A 23,570-nucleotide genomic window follows, 5' to 3' on the forward strand; every position below is an offset into this window, starting at 1 on the left:
GGCGTAGAGGGAAATATCTATGAAGTATCATTTTTGCACAAATCCCATTTCACTGTGACGTGGAATTGTCGCCTGGTTATGCTGGTGGGTCTCAATTTCCTGATTTATTGTGTCTTAAAACTTTGTATCCTATGGCTAAATTTAAAATTTTCTCATCCACTCAGTTGCTTAAGATGGCCAATGGTTGTATCACTGGTGATCAAATCAATGGCCTTGTTGACGGCCTTACTGGTAGCTGGTTAGTCTTTTTTCCTTTCTGCTTCAGCCATGTTCCTACTTCTTCATGATTATTGATGTGAAAGCTTTCATGTACAATTGGAACTTTAGTATGAGCACTAGAGTGAGGTCTTCATACTATTGTTTCTTTCAGGTCTTCAAGTTTACTTAACATTGTCATTCTATACCATGTTTCAACACAAGACATAAGCCTTAAGATGAATTCAGGAGAACCCAGTTGACAATAGAGTCTAATTTATTTGTCTCTAAACCTATATAACATTGATATATACAGTTATTTGGTGCCATTTTCTCTTATTTTTAAAACATATTTCCTAATAAGTGAAAAGGCTGTGACATCAATCAGGAACCCGTCTTTAGCTGATCATAATTTGCAATCCCGTTGCAGGCAAATAGACACCATTGACCTTGTTATCTGCCCGGAAGGTATTGTTGTTGGCTTCTTTATCATTTCAGAGAGAGAAAATTTGATTGACGTGGTGCATACTGGATATTTATTTAAGATGGCAAAAGAGAGTTTCAAATTCCAAGAACATGTATTTTCTATTCTAACAATTACAGACTTTGTCATGTTTTAAACAACCTTGTCTCTGAGATATGGATGCCAACATTCTTTGAAGATCTCTGGACTTGCATCCTTTATTTGCACTAAAACAGTGCAATAATGATGCTTCGGGAAGGATCTAAAACATATCCTTTTGTAACTTCTGCTTGGCAGACCTTGCTTTACGTGCATTAGGGTGTACTCCACGTAGATTTAAATGTTATAAATTCGAGAATATGTTAGGTAGTTTTCCAATCAAGTAGAGTGTTAATGCAGTATACATAACTCCTCTCTAAAATGTATCACTTTCCACTCATTGTGGTTGTACTTATAAAAATGACATGGAGATAGCATAAGAAAGCTACAATTATTAAGAGCGGATCTTTTGAAAATCTGGTCGCATAGATTAAATGATTCAATGATTAATGCACACAGATAATGAACACGAACAGCAACAGTACTCCTTTATTCACATGTACCAACAGGTTACATACAGAGCATAAGATAAGATCCGGTAAGATGATTTACAATGATCCTAGACGGGGTATAAATACTTTTTGCCAAACCTTCCCGAAGGGGTCCGTCGGCTACAAAACAATCCTAATCTACCCTTCGGCCAAAATCTTTACCGATGACATGAACCCGTCGGGTACACAACAATTACTGACGACACCAACCCATCGGCTACATAGTTTCCACCAATGACATTATCCCCCCCCAAAAAAAAAGTCGTCTTCGAACGACAATTACAAAATATCTAAGACAAATTAACAAACAAAATACAGTTGCTGACTAACTACACAAGATAGATCACTTCCACATTCGTTCTGTGCCTGCACCAAAATGGTCTCCAAAATGTGTTGTATCAACACTGTCACCTTAGGTAATCTGACATCTGACCCTGATAGCCACCTGAGCTGCTTTCTCTACTTCCAGCTCTTGGGTACATTGAGCCAAGTATTGCTCTACTGCCCTCAACTGGATGATTAGCTCCTCCCAAGCTCTCTATGCATCCACCAAGACAGCCTTACGCCAAACACCTACTCTAAGTGCCACCTCTAACACACACTCTCCATGCCTGTAGCAGCTCCAGGTATCATCAACCGGTCACACTTCCGGCGTGGAACACACTATTTTTGCAATTTCTTCTGATCGCACACTCTTTCTGGCAACTGCTGATGCTTCCCCTTCCCTTTAGCATCATCCGATACTCATTCTGGACATTCATGATTTGTCAACCTTTTTTCTTTTTTTCAGAAACCCTCCTGTCACCCTTCTTTTGACCTACATACCACCTTCCTAGAGCACTCTATAATGTCGTACGATTCACTTCCTCACTGAACACCATACTTCCATGACCTTCGTACGCAAGTCCTTCCAATACCTTATGTCGGACAAGGACATGGCTTCTGGAGGACGTGTTCATGCCGTACGGTATGCTGGCGAGTGAAAGTCACACTTTGTCATTTAGAAAAGGCCATACGGGCTTAGTGCCTGAACACTTAAAAATTGTATCTCAACTTGGAAAGCCGTACGCTGTTTTCATTTCCCTGCTCCTAATGTCGTACGGTAGGTCATCTCCATACCGTACGGTGTCCCTGCTTTAGGCCGTACGGTGCAGACACTCTTCAAGTTGTACGGTGACACACTTAGAATGTCGTACAGTAGCCCATCTCCATGTCGTACGGTGTCCCTGCTTCAAGCCGTACGGTAACCACTCTGTACTCCCCCCTATGTTCGCACGGTGATACACTGCCAGGTCGTACGATGATCACTTTCAAACTGTACATTACAGACTAATGCATGACACCCTTTGGGTGCTATACGATACCTTTTTTTTTTTCTTTTCTTTTTTTGTAATTTTCAACTCTGTCTTTTAGCTATCTTACATATGTGTAGTATTTACATATATACAGTATTGACAGTCGTTCTTTTCTCAGTTGTTCATCCACGGAGGTGCATTATTCCTTCCATAGTAGACTTTTACTACATCGGCTACTGGCTTCCCGTCGAGCGTCCATAATTTTATTGCTCTATTATCGCCTACTTCCCGAATCTGATTTGGCCCGACCCACTTAACCTTAAACTTGCCTGGTTTGATCTTATTCCAGCCATCGTACTTCAATACCCTCTGTCTGGGTTGAAACCTATTTAGTTTCAAGTGCTTATCGCGCCATGCTTTGCGACTGTTCTGTGTCACCTCCATCGCCCACTGTGCCAATAATTGCTTCTCCTCGAGCTTGTTCAATTTATACAACCGCTCCCTTAAGCTTTCCATGTCACCCAGTTTGCTCTCGAAGTTCAGTACCATGGACTCTGTCAGCTGCCCCTTCTGGCTGTCAATAACACCTCTACTCTGTACTGCTACAACTTTTATTAAACCCTTCCTCTTTGTTTCATGTGTAGACCGTATGATGTGTCTTCCTTGCTGCCGGCACCTTTTTGCTATATTTGTGGTTTGACGTAACATTTTCTTTTTGCACGGTCGTTCGATGGAATCTTTCCTTCTTCTAGGTTCATACTGTATGTTCTTCCCCTCAGCTTCAGCTGTAACGGCTTCTCTATATTCCTTCGGACATTCATTTCCTTCTTCTTTCTTATCTTCGTTGACCCTTAACATATTACAGCTCGGAAAGAGCTCGTAATCCTCCATCTACCAGTGAAAAAGGCCATTCAACGAGTCTAGATTGTCCTCACTCGACCCTCCTTCCAATCTCAATACTCCCTCTTCATCAAGTTCCATTCTCTTCTTCCCCTCGTCATCCTCTCCACCTTCACCTTCGGAATCCGACGACGCTGCCTCCTCACCTACCATTCGTGTGTGTAGACCAATGACGTATTTCCACCCTTTGCTTTCAAGTGATAAAGTATTTTTCTTCCAATCATGCTTCGTCTTGGCTTGTATCAGCCACCCCCAACCTAGAATGGCATCGTATCCTTTTCACTTCAGTGGGATCACAAAGAAATCCAACAAGAACGGTTGTGTTCCAGTCGTCACTGGTTGGGCTGTCAGGACTCCCAATGGCTTGATTCCATGTTGGTCGGCTGTTAGCAACTAAAAGGTAGGTGGCCACAATGTCGGCTGCCCCAACTTTTTTCAGGTATCCTTTGGTAGCACATTGACACCGGACCCTCCCTCCACGATCGTGTTTGTTAGCACAGTCCCGAGAATGCCCATTTCGACAACCGCCGGATAGCGTCCGGATGAAAGAGCTAACAACATCGGGTCTTCCACACTTGTGCCCCCTTGGTTCTCCTTTTCTTGCTCTGTTGGTTGCTTAGCAACCGGAGCTATATTCGTGAGTGTCATACAAAGTTGAGGTATAGTGAGCAACAAATCATTTATCCTAACGGGTACCTCGGCCTACAATATTTTCCGTACAATGTTTTGTTCTGCGCAGTTCCGTACGGAGGTACCAGGAGTGTCCTTCAGGTGTGTCGTTTCTGCCTGCGTTGCTCTCTGGATCTCTGCCCGTGCTTCCTCCAGTCTTCTTTTCCTCCGTCGAATCGAGGTATAGCTTCGCCTGCTTCCGAGTGATTGCCAAAATTTCTTCCTCGTCCATCCCGATGGTAATCAAGTTTACTCCAGACTTCGGGCACTTAGCATCGTCATGATCGCCAGGTCCACACCATTGACATAGCAACTTCGGTGTGTTCGCCGTTGTGCACTCTCGGGCGAAGTGACCCCACAAATTGCATGCGCGGCATTGGACTATCGGCCGGCCATTCGCATCATACTGGATTGGACTCCTCCCGCCATTATTGTTGTTGGCGCTATTATTATTGTTGTTTTGACAGCACTGATTATTTCTATAGCCTCCCAACGTGGCTCCCTCCGTACTATTGTTCCCACTCCCTTTGGACACGGACGCTTCCTGTGTCAAGAATATTTGCTGCGGTGTTCTTGTTTTCAGGTTGAAAGGGCATTCCTTTACCGAGTGTCCCATAATCTGGCCAAATCTCACAAAATTGATCTTTCGAGCAGGATCCCTTCGTATGGCCTTCTTTCTTGCACTCCGTGCACCATAGCTCACTACCCTTAGTCTCTCTGTTCATGTTCTTGAATTCCTTCATCATCTGAATCATGTCCTTCTGAAGGGCACGGACCTTCTCGCTACTGCCCTCATCATTGCTGCTATCTTCTCCTACAGACGCGTCGTCATCTAATTCGGATGAACTATTCTTCTTCTTCTTCTTCTTGGTCTTCTACTCACTTTCTAGGTTCATTGCCCGTTTGTACGATTCAATGTATGTCGATGGTGGCACGATCTTCATCTTCTTTCGCAGCTTCGGGTGAAGGCCTTCAATGAACCATCTTTTCTGTAACCCATCAGCCGGCTTATTTTCCATCTTATTGATCAAGTCCTTCAACTTCCTCGTGAAGACTCGGACTATTTCATTCTTCCCCTTCTTTGTATTGTATATCTCTACTACAATTTCGTTGTCGTCGCAGAGTAGTTGAAATTCTGCCGTAAACTCCTCCTTGAGGTCATCCCAAGTGGTTAATTTCTGGGGATCTGCATCGGCGAACCAATCAATTGCGACACCCTGTAGGGTTGCCGAAAACTTTCGGATGGGGTCAACCGTACCATCGCCATCAAACTTCGGCAACTTTTCTTTGGGTCCCGCCATCACGCTGGATTTTGTGCACGGGCGCTGTTCGATCCTTCAACACTGGCATTGTTTACTCTCACGCCGGCAGTCTGCACTCCCACACCGGCAGTCTGTTCTCCCACACCGACGGACTGATCTCCCACACCGGGGAACTGTTCTCCCACACTGGTGGTCTGCACTCCCACACTGACGGTCTCAACAGCTGCAAACGGTGGTGAAGAAGGATCCTCTAAAGTTGTTCCTTCCGGAAGTGTATACCAGACGACGAGTTCACTCCACGCTCTTGCTCCCTCGGCACTCCAAGCCTTGCGAGTCAATTCTCTTCCGTCTGGATTCTCTTCCCTTGGCGAACACAAATTCAACAACTCCTCCCGTGCTTCTTCCACCAATTCCACCCGCTATCAAGTCTCCTCCAACAATTCCTCCACGCTCCTATTTCCGTTGGCAATCCTCTGGAATCTCCTTCGGCACTCCACCTATTTGCCTTTCCTTAGACTTCTAGATTTAATTAGACAACAATGCCAAAATGTTTTCTTCCTACAAGTATATGGTTTTACACACAATAAACAAAAATATTCAAGCAAAGCATGCATAAAACAACAATTCAGAATGAGCATTGAACACATATATTGGCAAAAGGATAAATATTTTCATTTCATATCATGTGTGTAAAATCAATAACCCATTACTTGTTCCAAGCAGAATACAAATAGTGCCTGAAGGTTAAGGCTTCCAACCATTAACAACTAACACCCTTTATGAACAAATGTTTTATTACACTTCCAAGTCTAACTTAACAAACAAAAGTATTATTTAATTAATTATAGCAAATTTTCCATCTACAAGGTTGTTCTTAGATATCTAGGCAACCTTGTTCTCGAAGTTCCTTTCTTCATTATCTTCATCACATGTAGAGCATATTAATGGGCTACTCTACATGGAGTCAGTCTCCAAGTTTTCCTTATCTGACACTATTGTAGGGATGAACTGTCGAGCCAACAAGATCTTCTACTCTACCTTGGAGTGGTAGGTTTCAAGCAATTTCCTCCAACTCACCTCATGTATTTCTGCTGTGCCTTCATCAAATAGTCATTTCCAGTTTGGGCCAAAACGAAGTTGATTTACTCAGTTTCAGGCATACTTACTATTTTTAGTAAGTCAGCAGGACACAGTGCAGGTCAATTTTTGTGATTGGATTTAATACTCCTCGGTGAGAGCTTTTCGATGAGCTATCACTCACATTATTCGGAGTCCGATTGCTAATACATTTTAATGCCTGAAGTTTTATTAAAGTAACGTCAAATTTAATTGTAAAATATTAAAGTGTTACTTTAATATTTATTTTATGGGGATGTGTACCCAAGGGAGACATAAGGGGTATTTTAATATATGTTTTATATACTACACATCTTTTATCCCACATTGCCCATATGAGTTGAGCGGACCCTTGGAAATAGAATAAAAGGAAGCATTTGTGGCTTCATTAGCCAGGTTGAATATGAGAAGAAACTGGTGTGTGAGTTGCAGCTCCGTTCTTGGCATTTGAGGACGTCTATCCTCTCTTGTAACATTCTAGACGTCATTCCCTTGGGGTTTGGCCTTTGAAATTCTTTGTTATTGGCTTCATTCTCAGGCAATTTAGTTGCATTTCCAGCTACAGGCAGATTTGGTATTTTACTCATATCTTCTTCACTACTTTTCCGACACTTATGCCGCTTTGAGGGAATGATATTACAAAGGTAGTGGACTGATTGAAGGACAAAGCACTGTAGCAAAAAGTTCGAAAGCATGGGCTGGAGTATTATGTCAATACTGCTGAAGTAATTAGTGAGTTGATAAATCTGCCATGTATTTGGTTTTATGAATTCTGAAAATGACATTTTATTACCAGCAGTTCATTTCCACTTTGCATATTATTGTAGTTTCTTTCTTGTTTATGTTGTATGATACCAAGTTCCATGCACAAAACACAACAAACAAATAAACGTTTGATTTCTGGAGTTCTAAGGGGTTTAAAACATTAAACGAAGAAATAAGAGGTTGAATGCAAATTGTTCGACAAAATTCCTTTCAGCAAATTGGTTTAGTTTTTTAGGACATCCAGGGGTGCCTATTATAGTGGTATCAAAGCTATAAGTCTTGCCATCATGTGGAGGTCTTATAGGGAATTTGGAACAGCCGGATAGAGGAAAAAGTGTTTGACGAAATGTCAAAACACTAAAATCAGAAATAAAAAAAACACAGGCTAAGTATTTATGTTTGAGCATGCGATAGGGGCCTTATAATTTCCGCGATACTAGAGCAAGACAAAATAGGATTTCAGAATTGCAAAGCAAACTGCCTAGTACATCCGTGCAGGGGACATTGAATCCAGCCAAACAGACACAGAGGAGATATTCTTTGATTAGGACAACAATATGGGTGATCGAGATGACAGGAATACAGGATTAGGCGGAGGCGGGAATGCCAGTCCAGATCAGGGGGACGTAATGTTCAGACACTTACTGGATACATTAGAGCAGGGGCAGCGTATGCAGCAGGAGCAGAATAGGCGAATGGACGTGATGTTGGAGCTCATGGCTAGACAGATGGGTGTCAATATTAATCCAGGTGATGCCAACGACAAAAACAATAACAATGAGGGAAACAATAACCATGGAGGCCAAGGCAACAACAATGGTCCTGAGAATAACATTAATGGTAATAATGGACACGGCAACAATGGGAATGAGGCTGATAACTTTAGACATGTTGCACGCCCAGCGCAGACTGCGAGCTCGAGACCTTTTCTACCCACCTTCCCACGCAGAGATCCAATTCAACCAGTAAACGAACCGCAGATTACCGAGTTACAGGATCAGTTCAGGAGGGACTGGGAGGCTAGTGGACCGGAGTTTCAGGCGGATATTTCCCTCAGAGATTATATGGATTTGAGGATGAGACACATGCCTAGAGCAGGAGGGAGGAATCAAAACTTTGAGCTGAGAAAAAAAGTTGGAAAACTTTCCTTACCTTATTATGATGCTTCAGGGAAGATGACTGCACGAGCTTGGGTGCAGAAGGTAGATACATACTTGAAGCTAAATCCTATGCCTGAGGAGGAGGCTATCAAGTATGCGGCTATACACTTGGATGGCGTTGCACATGAATGGTGGCATCATGGCATGGTGACTTTGGGGCATAATCAGATTACATCCTATGAGGAATTCACCGAAACATTGATTGAGAGATTTGAAACTAGGGATCCTGAGTTACATTTCAAGGAACTAGCACAGTTAAAACAGTCAGGTTCTGTGGATGCTTACATTGCAGAGTTTCAGCGCTTGTCTATACTTGTTACTAATATCTCTCCTAGGAGATTGGTGGTGTTGTTTTGTGATGGTCTTGCTGATCCATTACGAGGTTGGGTGAAGGGACATGATCCACTCACCTTAGCTGAAGCAACTAAAAAGGCACGAGATTTAGCCCCTTCGATATACAAAGGAAAAAACCATTCAACAGATTCTTCCTACCGCAAGGACAAAGACAAAAAACCGTTTCAGAAAGAGTATAGAAAACCCAAAGAAGGATCAAAAGGACTAGACAATGAAACCTTGAATGAACTTCGAAAGAAGAAGCTGTGCTTCCATTGTAGAGAGCCTTGGGACTTATCTCATAAATGTTCTCTCAAGGCTAAGGCAAATCAAATGGAGTATTTTTCAGCAGAAGATTCAGAGTCAGAGGGGCAAGATCAGCACTCCGATTCAGATGAGGGTAACACTATAGAGGAGAGCAGCATTCCTAAGGATGATAGATCGTTGGCACGCTTGACAGGGGCCCAAAAGGCAATCATATTTAAGGTCAGGGGTACTATCCAGGGGCAGAAAGTGATATCTCTTATTGACACTGGCACTACACATAACTTCATAGATGCACAGTTGGTAGCCAGGAAAGGGTTTAAAATAGAGGAGCATGATGGGTTTAAAGTCATGGTGGCTAACGGTGATAAATTATTATGCACTCAGAAGATATCTAATCTTCACATCTGGTTTGGAGATGGCTACGAGTTGAAGGATGAGTTCTATGTTGTGGACATGGGAGATTATGATATCATCCTATGCATGACATGGATGGCTTCACTAGTGGAGTTCACACTCAACCTAGCGAAATTGGAGATGAGATTCCAGCATGAGGGCAGAACTGTGGTACTTAGAGGACTTTCAGATAGAGGTTGCAGAGTAGTGTCCTTGAGGAGAATGCAGAGACTTTTTCGTCATGATGACATAGAGTGGGCGGCAGAGTGCTACATTATGCCAACTTCACCAGAGCCACAAGAAAAGAGTCATCCACCAGATATCCAGAAGATACTTGATAGACACGCTAAAGTATTTAGCGATATTCCTCATAGGGTTCCTCCTGAAAAAGGGATGGAACATGTTATTGAGCTCAAGGAGGGAGCCAAACCAGTTATGATTACTCCCTATCGTCATCCCAAGAAACACAAGGATGAGATAGAAAAGGAAATTAAGGATTTGTTGGAGATGCAGCATATCAGGCCCAGTAAGAGCCCCTGTGCTTCAGCAATAGTATTGGTAAAGAAGAAGGATGGGATGATGCGCATGTGCATCGATTACAGGGCACTGAATAAGAAAACAATTAAAAACAGGTATCCCATTCCTAGGATTGATGAGCTGATTGATGAGTTGCATGGGGCATGCTTCTTCACCAAAATTGATTTGCAATCCGGATACCATCAGATCAGGATGAGAGCAAAGGACATTGAGAAAACAGCCTTCCGATGTCACTATGGCCACTTTGAGTTCATGGTTATGCCATTTGGTCTAACCAATGCACCCGCTACATTTGAAAGTTGTATGAACCAGGTATTCAGGAAGCAGCTGAGCAGATTTGTCTTGATCTTCTTTGATGACATCTTGGTCTTCAGTAAGACCTGGGAGGAGCACTTACATCATTTGGAGGAGGTGTTATCTATTCTGGAGAGAGAGTCATTGTATGCCAAGAAATCTAAATGTGAATTTGGCATGACTGAGCTCCTTTACCTTGGGCATATCATTAGTGCAGATGGCGTTCGGGTTGATCCCTAAAAGATTAGAGGTATTGTAGAGTGGCCTACTCCCACAAACCTTACACAACTTAAGGGATTCTTTGGTTTCTGTGGTTTTTATAAGAGGTTTCTTAAGGGATTCTCACAGATTGCTACAGCCTTGACAAATCTTACCAAGAAAGGAGCCTTCGTGTGGACAGGGGCAGCATAGAGGTGTTTTGAGCATTTCAAGTAGGTAATGTCTTCATGTCCAGTTCTAGCTCTACCGGATTTTACGAAGCCTTTTGAGCTTCATTGTGATGCATCAGGTGATGGGATTGGAGCAGTATTGATGCAGGAGAATCATCCCATTGCATTCGAGAGTAGGAAGCTCCGAGGAGTTGAGAAGAGTTATTCTGTCTATGATCGGGAGATGTTGGCCATAATGCATGCATTGGCCAAATTTCGATCATATTTGGTAGGTGTACGTTTTTTGATTAAGACTGATCACAACAGTATTAAATACTTCATGAGCCAGTGTGATCTTAATGACCGGCAACAAAAATGGGTGACTAAATTGCAGGCTTATGACTTTGACATAGAGTTTGTCAAAGGTAAGAAAAATGTGGTGGTTGATGCCTTATCTTGGAGACCTCACTTATGTGCTCTGGCAGAGATTTCAGGAGATTGGAGAGATCGGATTATAGCAGAGTATGTCGAAGATGCTTAGGCTTCTGGATTGATTTCAGGTACCATACAGGATGATCACTATGAGGTGATAGATGGATTGATCAGAGTTCAGGACAGGGTTTATTTGATTTCGTCATCACATTTGAGAGAGGCGATACTGAAGGCATTTCATGATGCACCCACAGCTGGACATACGAGGGTCTTCAAGACCTACAGGCAAATCCGAGAGCTGTTTTCATGGAAAGGGCTCAAGGATGATGTTCAGAGGTATGTCAGGGAGTGTGTGGTTTGTCAACATAATAAGGGAGAGCACACATTTCCTGCAGATTTATTACAGCCCTTGCTCATTCCTGATAGGAAATGGGAAAGTATTTCAATGGACTTCGTCACTAGTTTACCACGAGTACAGAGAAGGGATTGCATCTATGTGGTGGTGGACCGCTTGACGAAGTTTGCTCACTTCTTTGCTATTCCGTCCACTTACACAGTAGCACAAGTGGCAAATCTTTTCTTTAGAGAGATATTCAAGTTACATGGGCTGCCCAGATTCACTGTCAGTGATCGAGATAGTAAGTTTATGAGTGTTTTTTGGCAAGAGTTGTTTAAGTTGTGTGGTACAAATCTTACACCTAGCACTAGTTATCATCCACAAACAGATGGGCAAACAGAGATTGTGAATAAATGGGTCGAAGGATATTTGAAGAACTATGTAACTGCACAACAAAAGGCTTGGATCAGATGGTTGCATATGAGAGAGTATTGTTATAACACCACTTATCATATGTCCATCAAGATGACTCCTTTCATGGCACTCTATGGTTATGAAGCACCTAGCTTCATGGATTTAGTTTTGGGGGACAGTAGAGTGCCCAAAGCCAAAAACTTATTGCAGGATAGTCAGGACATCCTGAAAGTGCTCAAAGAGAATATACAACAGGCCCAGAATCAACAAAAATTGTATGCTGATCAGCACCGAATAGAGCATAGCTTCGAGGTAGGGGATATGGTTTACTTGAGGCTACAACCATATAGACAGTCATCGCTCAAGAAGAGTGGAGCTGAAAAGTTGAAACCTAGATTTTATGGTCCCTACAGGGTGATTCGCAAAGTGGGCAAAGTCGCCTATGAGCTTGAGCTTCCAGAGGGCAATCGAGTGCACAATGTGTTTCATGTGTCTAGGCTTAAGAAAGCCATTGGTCAGAATGTAGTGCCTTCTGCAGATTTACCCCCTTTGGATGAGGATGGGAAGCTTGTGTTAGTACCCGAGGCTATTCTGGACACCAGAGAGAGGAAGCTTAGAAACAGGATAGTGAAGGAGTATTTGGTCAGATGGAGAGACCTGCCGGAGGAAGATTCTACATGGGAGAGTGAGCAAGTTATTCAGCAGGCTGGACTGAGATTGCTTGAGGACAAGCACTTTCAAGGGGGGCGAACTGTAATATCCCCATTATAGCAGTTGACCAAGTCTGTGTGCGTTAGCCTTGTTCTACATGGTCCCGATGGCTAACAAAGGGTTTAATGGGATCCTGGAGTGTTTTGGCCTAGTCATTTCCAGTTTGGGCCAAAACGAAGTTGATTTACTCAGTTTCAGGCATACTAACTATTTTTAGTAAGTCGGCAGGACACAGTGTAGGTCAATTTTGGTGATTGGATTTGATACTCCTCGGTGAGAACTTTTCGATGAGCTATCACTCGCATTATTCGAAGTCTGATTGCTAGTACATTTTAATGCTTGAAGTTTTATTAAAGTAACGTCAAATTTAATTGTAAAATATTAAAGTGTTACTTTAATATTTATTTTATGGGGATGTGTACTCAAGGGAGACATAAGTATTTTAATATATGTTTTATATACTACACATCTTTTATCCCACATTGCCCATATGAGTTGAGCGGACCCTTGGAAATAGAATAAAAGGAAGCATTTGTGGCTTCATTAGCCAGGTTGAATATGAGAAGAAATTGGTTGTGTGAGTTACAGCTCCGTTCTTGGCATTTGAGGACGTCTATCCTCTCTTGTAACATTCTAGACGTCATTCCCTTGGAGTTTGGCCTTTGGAATTCTTTGTTATTGGCTTCATTATCAGGCAATTTAGTTGCATTTCCAGCTACAGGCAAATTTGGTATTTTGTTCATATCTTCTTCACTATTTTTCCAACACTTATGTCGCTTTGAGGGAATGATATTACGAAGGTAGTGGACTGATTGAAGGACAAAGCACTGTAGCAGCAAGTTCGAAAGCATGGGCTGGAGTATTATGTCAATACTGCTGAAGTAATTAGTGAGTTGATAAATCTGCCATGTATTTGGTTTTATGAATTCTGAAAATGACATTTTATTAGCAGCAGTTCATTTCCACTTTGCATATTATTGTAGTTTCTTTCTTGTTTATGTTGTATGAAACCAAGTTCCATGCACAAAACACAACAAACAAATGAACGTTTGATTTTTGGAGTTCTAAAGGGTTTAAAACATTAAACGGAGAAATAAGAGGTTGAATGCAAACGGTTTGACAAAATTCCTTTCAGTAAATTGGTTTAGCTTTTTGGGACATCCAGGGGTGCCCATTACATTGATTAAGGTTACCAACTATTGGCAACTATAAAAAAATATACTCAGAAGCAAATGACATAATACTGCTGACTAATTATTACATAATTAACATGTTTATTTCTGAACTCGGCAAGACCACCAAATATAGTGTTGCTAACACCACCCGTTCTTGCCCATCGATGATATTAAATAGTGCTTGTTGATGTTTACAGTTTCTCCATGTTATGGACTTAGATCTCTGGCTTGATTCGTATTAATATAAATGGCTGTCTTATCTTTCTCTTATCATGACTTAAACATGATCAATGCATGGAATGGCTGATGTTTTTACATTTTTGTCTTCTTAATATGATTGTCTTGCTTGATTGATCCCATTCTTGCACATCGATGATATTTAATAGTGCTTGTTTATGTTTACGGTTTCTCCATGTTATGGACTTACATCTCTGGCTTGATTTGTATTAGTATAAATGGTTGTCTTATATTTTCCTGATCATGACTTGAACATGATAAATGCATGCAATGGCTGATGTTTTTACATTTTTTTCTTCTTTATATGATTGTCTTGCTTGATTGATAACCTTCTGTCATAGCCTTCCTCCTTTATAGCCCACCATTCCCGTAAGGGTAGGCAACCTTAGATAGAGGAGACATTTGATGAAGAGATGTACCTCTTGTTTATTCACTGTCTTAACAATTGTCTTCTTCCTTTAATCGCACTTTCCCATGGATTGGTTAACAACTTCAATTATTTCTTAAGACCATTGTTTTATAATTTATTTCTGTTTATGATTGTCATCTTATCCATGATTTTTGCTATCCAATATGTTGTTGTTTGTAAGCAGTCCTTTTGTTCGTGGTAGAGGGCTCTTCTGTAGCAGTCCATAACATGTGATATTAAATATCTCAACTAAACTGTTAATTGGAAAGATGGAGATTTACATTAATGAATTGGTTACAGTATATTTCTACTAATAACAGATCACTGCACAAGGAAAATCCAATTGAACGCATAAAGACATCTAAAGACTTAAGTAATGCAAGGGAACAAATTATTAGTTAAAAAATTGCAAGGAAATATAATGATAAACTTGTATTTTAATACAAAGGTGCTAACATACCTGTAGTATACCAAGCCATCGTATACGTTCCAAGTCAACTCCATAAGTCAGATTATTTAGTCCATGAAAGTAGCCACCTAATAACAAAAAACAAACACCAAAAAAATTACTATCAAAATGTTTGATAAAGTGGTACAGGTTTACCCCTCATGTCATGCCTGACCACTACTTCGGGTTTTTCTGCAAATTAGGACCTTGCTGTTATAAGATTTCCTTCAGATGTTATGTTTGTATTTTTGAAAAATTTGGTTATTTTACTTTCCTTTGAAACTCGAGACTTATGCTGAACGTATTTTCTGTTTTGAATTATGCTGTTAACAGAAATGGTGACTTAGGATTTTAAGATTTGAAACTGGCATATTTATGTTTGCATGTTGATTGGGTAACAATTATGTTTATTATGTTTCGAACTCATGGTAAACTGCATTCTGTTTTATAGTGTATGTTAACTTGACATTTCAAAATCATTTGAATGGTAATACGCTGTTTGCATTTAGAACTTATCATTGTATTTTTGTATGTGTGACTGAGTAGGGATAGAATTATTTCATGGGATTTGTTTTCAGTTTAGCATATAGGTATATGCTGTAAAGGGAATTAAATACCTTATATTTCATATAACCTTGAGATGGTTTTCATTACATAACTTGTATTCATTTTGTTTTAAAAGGGTTTAAGAAAACCGCAATTTGCATTGCAAATATACATACTTGTTTAAAAGGGTCTAAATACCCTAGGTTGTGATTGGCATAAACATTTCTATTTTTAAAAGGTTTAATTACCTCTTAAGCTTTAGGTAACCCTGAATGGGCATCGATTGTCATGAAGGAGGAAATCATGCTTATTGTGTTGGAAGCCAATTCATGGCGGTGGACTTGGTACTGCCAAATACATGGCACTGTGATTCATGTGGTGTATTGAATGCTTGTTATGAGGATTTATGGCACAAGGTTTAGTCGGCCATTTCGTGTTGTGAGTTGGGTTATTTGCAGATTATGGGCCGAATACTGGGCCGCATTGCTCTATTTGGTTTACATCTGTGTTCTTGTTGCTGAGGTATCGGCATTATTGAGGGTGTTGGTTGGAAGGGAAACTTGCTTATGTGGTTAAGCTCGATGGAGATTCTCATCAGAGATTGCTTACCAATTTTGACTTGGCTTTTGGGGCTTTGGCATCGAGTTGGATTGCAGAGCAGTTTTCCATCTTCAGTACTCACGTAGGGGCAATTTCTTACCCTACTCCCTTTCTCTCTATTTGCAATTGCAATGAAATTTCAATTAGCATGTTGAAAATGGTTATGAGTTTTATATTTTGTGTATCGACACTCAAGGATGGATATGTGCAGAGCATGGCACTGTGTGCAATGCTTAGCCCTGCATATACCCATCTTTGAATGTCGATTTAGGGAGAAATTAAATCGGGTGTTGCTGTATGCATTTATTTGTTTGAGCTTTGCCCTAACCATACATTCTTTCTCCATGTTAAACCTTGTTAGCACCTCATGCTTGCGACAGTTAGTTGTATGTGATTATGTTTTATTTGGGTATTTGGTTTTGACAGGGCCGCGCTATGTGGAACCCATATCTTAGAATACTTAGATATGTGTGGTTCAGCCACAAACATGAGCTTGCATTAGGTTGCAGACTCGTGACTAATTATGGCACAGTCACTCTGTTGTTATGACATAAATGATTAAATGAGGGTTATGTCATTGTTTTATAAGGAAACAGTATGTTGAATCCTATAGCTCGGTTATTTTAATATATATATTAAAACAGTAACTTAGCGAACAGTTGTGACATTTAATGGTAATGACATTTTGTCAAATGGTTAATAGGAAGCTCGAATTAAAAAGAAAATCTTCTGCGACAACATAGTTTACCCATTAATTTATTATGGAAATCGAGTCTTATTTAATTGATTGTTCTGTGGTGTTGTTCGCAAATTGAATAAGGCATTATTTTATAACAAAGACATCGATAGATGCTGTTGTATCACCAGGGTCATTATGTGAACAGCTAGTGAGCATCTTACAGTTTTGGGATTTTACATCTTAATCATTTTTGGTCATTGATATAATGTATGTTACATTGCATATTTGTGAGTCGTATTTTAAATTGAATTCAGATATTGTATTTTAAATGCTGATTGTAGATATAACTGGGTGGTATCTTATCGTTAAACAGTGGTAAAACTTCAATAGACACTTGGATATTCAGTAACATTGTAGATTATTGCACTTGGATTCAGTAATATTTGATTTTACTATGAAGTGTCTTAATAAGCATTTACAGATTCTTTTGAAATAAGATGTTTGAAACAGAATCTTGTTTTATAAAGATGTACTTCTGTTCTTAAATGAAATGGAAAATCGTTTTAAGTTATGAGACGGGTTATGATATATGTTGGTGATATGTCATTTAAAAGCAAGAATATCATATGTACATTGTATTATTATCTTGGTCAATTCGAAGGATAAGCTTAGTTTGTTATAACAGTAGAGATAAGTAGTATAGTATTTCGACTGGTAAATATCGTTAAACTGATGTAACAGTTTAATTATATTTACGAGATCGTAATATTATAGTATTTATTTCTGTTGTTAAAATAACCTAAGTTTACTTTCAAGTTTGGTAGTAGAAGATGAGATTTTAAAAGATGAAGAATGTAAAGTCATGTGAAATCTAACTGTTAGTCGTTGCATGTGCATTCTTAGAATATCTGTTTGATGTGTATTTTAAGGATAGCTGTAATGAACGTATATCGAGGTGGCTGAATATCGATTTATCCTATTCAGTTAATTAATTCAGTGATAATTTTAAAGATGAATTGGGTGGGTTAATTACATATAAAAGATAATTGGCCGGTAAGGTTAAGTACGGAGAACAAGGCAAGTCTCTATTGCGTCATTTCACGAGTACTATAGAGAATCCCACTATGTGTTGTCTATGGGCTTACCATATACGGATGCAATATCTTAGCACCATAGTGATGACACCTTAGTATATATATGGTTCATTAACTGGTTATTCTTAGTGCGAGTTTAATTTTGCGTTGTTAAGAAGATGGTTACTTCTTGCATATTAATTTTAGAATTGCACTATGTTATGAGGTTCAGATATCTGCATTATGGTTTTATATATGTTTATTCTAACATGCATGCAGGTGGACTACGCTTTTTAACTTAGTGTGTACTGAGCCCTTTTTGTGTTGTGTTGCATTTTGTGAATGTTTCAGGTGTTCAAGTTGAATAACTAGTGCTAAGGAAGACTGTTGAAGTTACTTCTTGAAACTGAATTTGATAATTGTAAAGACCATCTTTCAGGTGTTCAAGTTGAATAACTAGTGCTAAGGAAGACTGTTGAAGTTACTTCTTGAAACTGAATTTGATAATTGTAAAGACCATCTGTTGAACTTAGGCGTCTTTAAATGATACTGTTCTTCATTATTGTACTGAACTTATTATGCATTAACTTCATTATGGGAATTTATTTAGACGATATATTCTTATATTTTGAGGTCTTCGAATTGAGAATGTTTCAATCATTGTACTTGTTCTTGTATTATGATGAGTAAATTTTAAAAAAAAATTCTATGGTTCTTTATGTTTGTTCAAGGTTTCCTAGTTTTGATTTTGTTTTGTGTAGCATTACACCTCATAGGACTATTCTCCATCGGTTCACTCTAATATGGCAGAAATTTTAACCATTTTCCCAAGCACAAGATTGAAACACAACATTTCCTATATTATACTACATTGACTTTAACATAATGACGGAAGCTTTAAAGCTCAGCGAAAAGATCTAAGAATATCAGATTAAAAGATACTTTATCCCTGCAATTTGTACATAATACTAACAAAACTGCAAGAAGACATCCGAAACTATAAAAAAAAATTAAGCGAATTTAATCATTCAACACTCCCATTAAAGCACAATTTCTCCTATAAAAATTTAATAAAAAGAAATTTATGACATAAGTTAATTTACACTATATTATAGGTTTACACAGGATACTAATTTTTTAATAACTTATGCATTTAACTTTTCAAATAACATGATTAACTTACAGAACACAAGTTACAACTGAGTTAACTCATGTTACACAATGTAAGTTACAACAGGTATAATTCCCCCTAAATAATAAATAACCATGCAAAGAAATTCCATGACAAGCCCATTTTCCCATCTCCTTGCAACATTTATACATGGTAAGTTCACACATAAAGTATGAGTGTTTTTTATTAAGGAAAAAGCAGGTTTTCAAGGGACCCGAACCTTTTTTACAAAACACTGCTTAAGAGATAATGCATAACAAAACCAGCAGCAGCAAGACAGCGAGAAGTCAACAAAAGACCAGCAAAAGAACAACAGACCTAACTTGGTTAAGATTCTTCTGAGCCTCTGCAGCCTCTGCCTCCAGTTGAGTCTGAAAGGAAATACAAGAGCAAGAAAATGAAAAAGAAATCCAGGTACGTTGATTGAAGTAATCTTACCAACATATAGAGCGACTTGGGAGCAATCATCCGAAGCTTGAAGAGGAGACACAACAGGTTTTAAAAGGGGAAAAGAAGGGAAAACCCCCTTATGTATTATGATAAGGCAAAGCCCAAAGAGGAAAAGAGAGAGAGAAGGAGAGCAAGAAGCTCATTACAATTATATCAAAAAATGAAGAATAAGAAGAGAATCATCTCTTAAATAGAGATAAGGAGGGGAATTACAAAGTAACTCCCATATCTATGAATGCCACCATTTACAATATGCGTGTGCAATGTGTCACCATCCACATAAGGAGAATAAACAAATATTCCTTAATAAAGGAAAATAAAATAAATGACTTGTCCGCACACATGTACAAGAGGTCAAATTACATGTAGGGATTCCAAAGGAATATCCTAAACTAAACAACAAAAAATAAACCTAATACAAATAAAGATGAAAAACTTTCATAGAGTCATATTGAGAGCTATTTTTCTTCGGGTCCTTAATGTCTTGAGCATTATTAGCTTTCTTTTTTAAGTTGGCTCTGGTCCTTTTAGAAGGGCCAGTATTCTCATGTATCTTATCAAACATTTCAACATCAACCACCACTCCTTTTGTAATATCCCCACTTCTAGAACAAAAATTTTATGATAACTAATAAAAATATCTTCAAAAAAGAAATAAAATAAGAACTATTTAATACATTAATAGATAAAGTATAATATAATATATTGATAGACAAATATAATATTATAATATAATATATTAAATCATATTATCATAACTAAACATAATATATTATATTAATGTAGTAATATAATTATATTATTATTTATCTAATGTAATTAAATAAATAATATTACAATAAATAAATCAAATGTATCAATTAATTAAAATAACACAAATTAAATATTATAATATAACTCTAAATTATATATAATATATTATATCACAATGGTCTGTTAATGGACCTTTGAGGGTTAAACCTCAACAGTCAGATGGTGGTAGGGCAGTTTGGTCACCTCCAGAGGAAGGGTGGATCAAGATTAACTTTGATGGCATGTCTTGTTAAATAAGGATCCTTCCTAGACAATAATCTAATTTGTCTTGCTCAGAACTGAAAACTAGTTATGGATATATGCTCTTTAATGTTCTTGTTATCTCTGAATATTGTCAAATGCAAGACTGAATGTTCGATCTGCTATTGTGATTACTGCTATAACAATGCAATTCCTTTGTAATTGATTGATTGATTACAACAACCATCGGTTCTATAAATATGAGATCTTGGGGTCACGATCAAGAAGGGTTGTGACTCCCCGTGGCAAATGCCACAGGGAGTCACAGCCCTTGATGGTCATGACTCCCTTATATGTTCAATTAGGAGTATCGGGCATAGTAACTAATAACAGTTAAGCCAATTCAGGCCATAGTTTGATTAATACAAATCAACTAATATTTGACATTTCAAATATATATAATTATTTTGTGATTAACAATAATATATACAATTATATATAAATATAACAATAGAGTATATATATATATTTGTATGTGTCATTATCACACACACACGCGCGCGCGCACATATATATTCATCAATATATTGAATTCATATTAATAATAAGAATGCTTCAATCTGAATAAGCTATATTCTTAACATTCCCTCTTAGAACAAAGAGGATTGAAGGCATACTACCTAGTAATGCACTTGTCTAAACCATTATCACTATTCTTGTCTAATTGGAACTAAATCCAGTGCTAAACACCATATCAAGACATCAAAGACATTCCGGGCTTTTAATCCCATATAGTCAATCTTGATACATCTCTCATCATGTATTTCAACAATTTAGAAACACATGACAACAGGCCAAACTATTGTTAAGATCGTCACCTTACAATAGTGACCTCACCTGCATGAAAGATGTCGCCTTTCTTGCCACAACATATACATAATATTGCAATATTGATTTTATTAATTATTCAATAACAATTTACATAATATTGAGTTACAGTAGATTGTTCTTAAAGTATTCCAGTTTCAACCTTGCAAGAGGTTTGGTGAACATGTCTACCTTTTGTTCTTTAGTGCTAATGTACTTCAGTTTGATAACATCTTTGTCCACCATGTCCCTTATATAGTGGCAAGGAATCTTTATATGTTTAGACTGTCATGAAAAACTGGATTAACTGAAAGTTTAATGCAGCTTTGATTGTCATAGTGAATTATGGTGGATTCTAGTGGTTTTCCAAATAATCCGTATAAAAGTTTCCTTAGCCATACTGCTTCACGTGCTCACATGAAGGCTGCCATATATTTTGCTTCTGTAGAGCTCGGAGCAACTGCTGATTGTTTTCTACTGAACCAAGATATCAATAGTACTACTTGCCCAGTCTGAATCAGAATACCCTTGAAATTGTAGCTCAATATTCTCATACTTCAATCCAAGTCCAATAGTTGCTCTTAATTATCTTAAAATATATTTGGCAGCCATTAGATGAATCTTTTGGGTTCACACATGAAGAGACTCAATACATTAGTGGCACAACAAATATCTGGCCGAGTGTTTACCATGTACATAAGAGAAACAAAACAATTTGTCAATAGTGAGTAGGATCTACTAATTTTGAGTTGACTGCTTCACTTTTAAGCTTATGTAGGTTAGTTTCCATTGGAGTAAATAGTGCTTTACAGTCCATCATGCCAAATCTACTCAATATATATGAAGTGTAATTTTTTTGATTTAAGATGTAATTTTCCTTTTGTCGTACTTCTAGACCCAAAAAATAATGTAGAAGGCCTAGATCCTTCATGTCAAATTCAGCTATGAGATCCTGTTTACACTTGGCTATGAGATGACCTGCACCTATTATCAATAAATCATCACATGAAAAACGAGTACCAACATGTCATTATTAGATATTTTGAAGTAAATATTTGGATCAGCTTCATTCTTAGAGTATCCCAATTTTAGAAGATAGGTGTCTATCCTTTCATACCAAGCCCTGGGAGCTTGCTTAAACCCGTAGAGGGATTTCTTCAGTTTACATATGTATAGTTTTTGGTCATGTGTAGTGAATCCTTCAAGTTGTTCTATATATACTTCCTCTTCAATGATGTTGTTCAAGAAGGTTGTCTTTACATCCATTTGATGTATTTTCCATCCTTTGGATGCAGCAATGGCAATTATCGTTCATACAGAAGTGTACCGTGCAATTGGAGCAAATGTTTCTTCATAATCAATTCCTGCCTTTTGAGAATAACCCCTTTCAACAAATCTGGATTTGTATTTTTCAATACTTCCGTCTAGTGCATACTTGATTTTAAACAACCATTTTGAAGATACGACTGATTTGTCTTTAGGTTTAGGAAAAATATCCCAGACATCGCTTTTTAGGATGGATTAATATTCCTCTACCATTGCAGCTTTCCATGCTTTGCATTTTAAGGCCTCCTCAACATTAGTTGGTTCTATTTTTAAGTTCTATCATTGAGGCAACATAGCATTTTTTATTTCTTATTTTCTTATTTTCTTTAGAGACCCCATCTGGTTCCACATTGTTCTCTTCAATCATTTTCCTTGCCCATAGTGGTATTTTCTTGTGATTTAAAACTTCATCAATCTCAGCATTAGATCCAGGCGTGTCTCTATCTTCGAAAAAAATTTCCCTCAGACTTCTAGTTGAATTATCTTCTATAGAGTTCTCCCTCTGATTCTCAGTATTGTAATCATCTTCTACGATGTACTCCCTTTGATTCTCATTTTTCCTCATCTTCTTTGTTTAAAGATGTTTTGAAAGCGACATCTTCGTCAAACTTAACATCCCTACTAATTTCAACAGACTTCTAACCTAGAATATATACTCTATATCCTTTAGTCGTTTCACTGTAGCCAACGAATATGCCTTTCTTTCCAGAAGGTTTTAATTTAGACCTTTTCTCTTTGGGAATGTGAATGTAGACTGGGCAACCAAAAATTCTCAAATGACTAAGATCCGGTTTGTTCCTTGTAAAGGCTTCTTCGGGAGTTATATTTCCTAATGTTACATTAGGGCTTCTGTTTTGAATATATATTGTTGTACTTGTTGCTTCGGCCCAAAAAGATATAGGTTTTGATCATGTATCATGGCTTTCGTTGCTTATATAATAGTTCTATTTTTTCTTTTTGCAACCCCATTTTGTTGAGGATTATAAGGTACTGCAGTCTCCCTCTTAATCCCAACAGAAATACAGAATTCTTTGAAGATGTCAAATGTGTATTCCTCTCCATTATCCAATTTTATCGTTTTTATTTTCTTTCCAG

The 23,570-nt window shown here is 38.3% G+C and overlaps 1 protein-coding gene across 4 annotated transcripts in view; it reads right to left on the bottom strand.

Annotated features, from left to right (window-relative positions):
- Window positions 1-23,570, bottom strand: part of LOC149570898 (uncharacterized) — a 387,041-nt gene that overhangs the window by 318,698 nt on the left and 44,773 nt on the right. For all 4 annotated transcript variants that reach the window (XM_089812456.1, XM_089812457.1, XM_089812454.1 and 1 more), the window contains exon 4: window positions 14,783-14,859. In XM_089812456.1, the coding sequence (XP_089668582.1) occupies window positions 14,783-14,859 (77 nt within the window). The remainder of the gene's footprint in view (window positions 1-14,782; window positions 14,860-23,570) is intronic.

The sequence above is a fragment of the Cupressus sempervirens genome, chromosome 2 (genome assembly GCF_028749045.1).
Source record: "Cupressus sempervirens isolate cs-2001-9-10 chromosome 2, ASM2874904v1, whole genome shotgun sequence".
Lineage (NCBI taxonomy): Eukaryota > Viridiplantae > Streptophyta > Pinopsida > Cupressales > Cupressaceae > Cupressus > Cupressus sempervirens.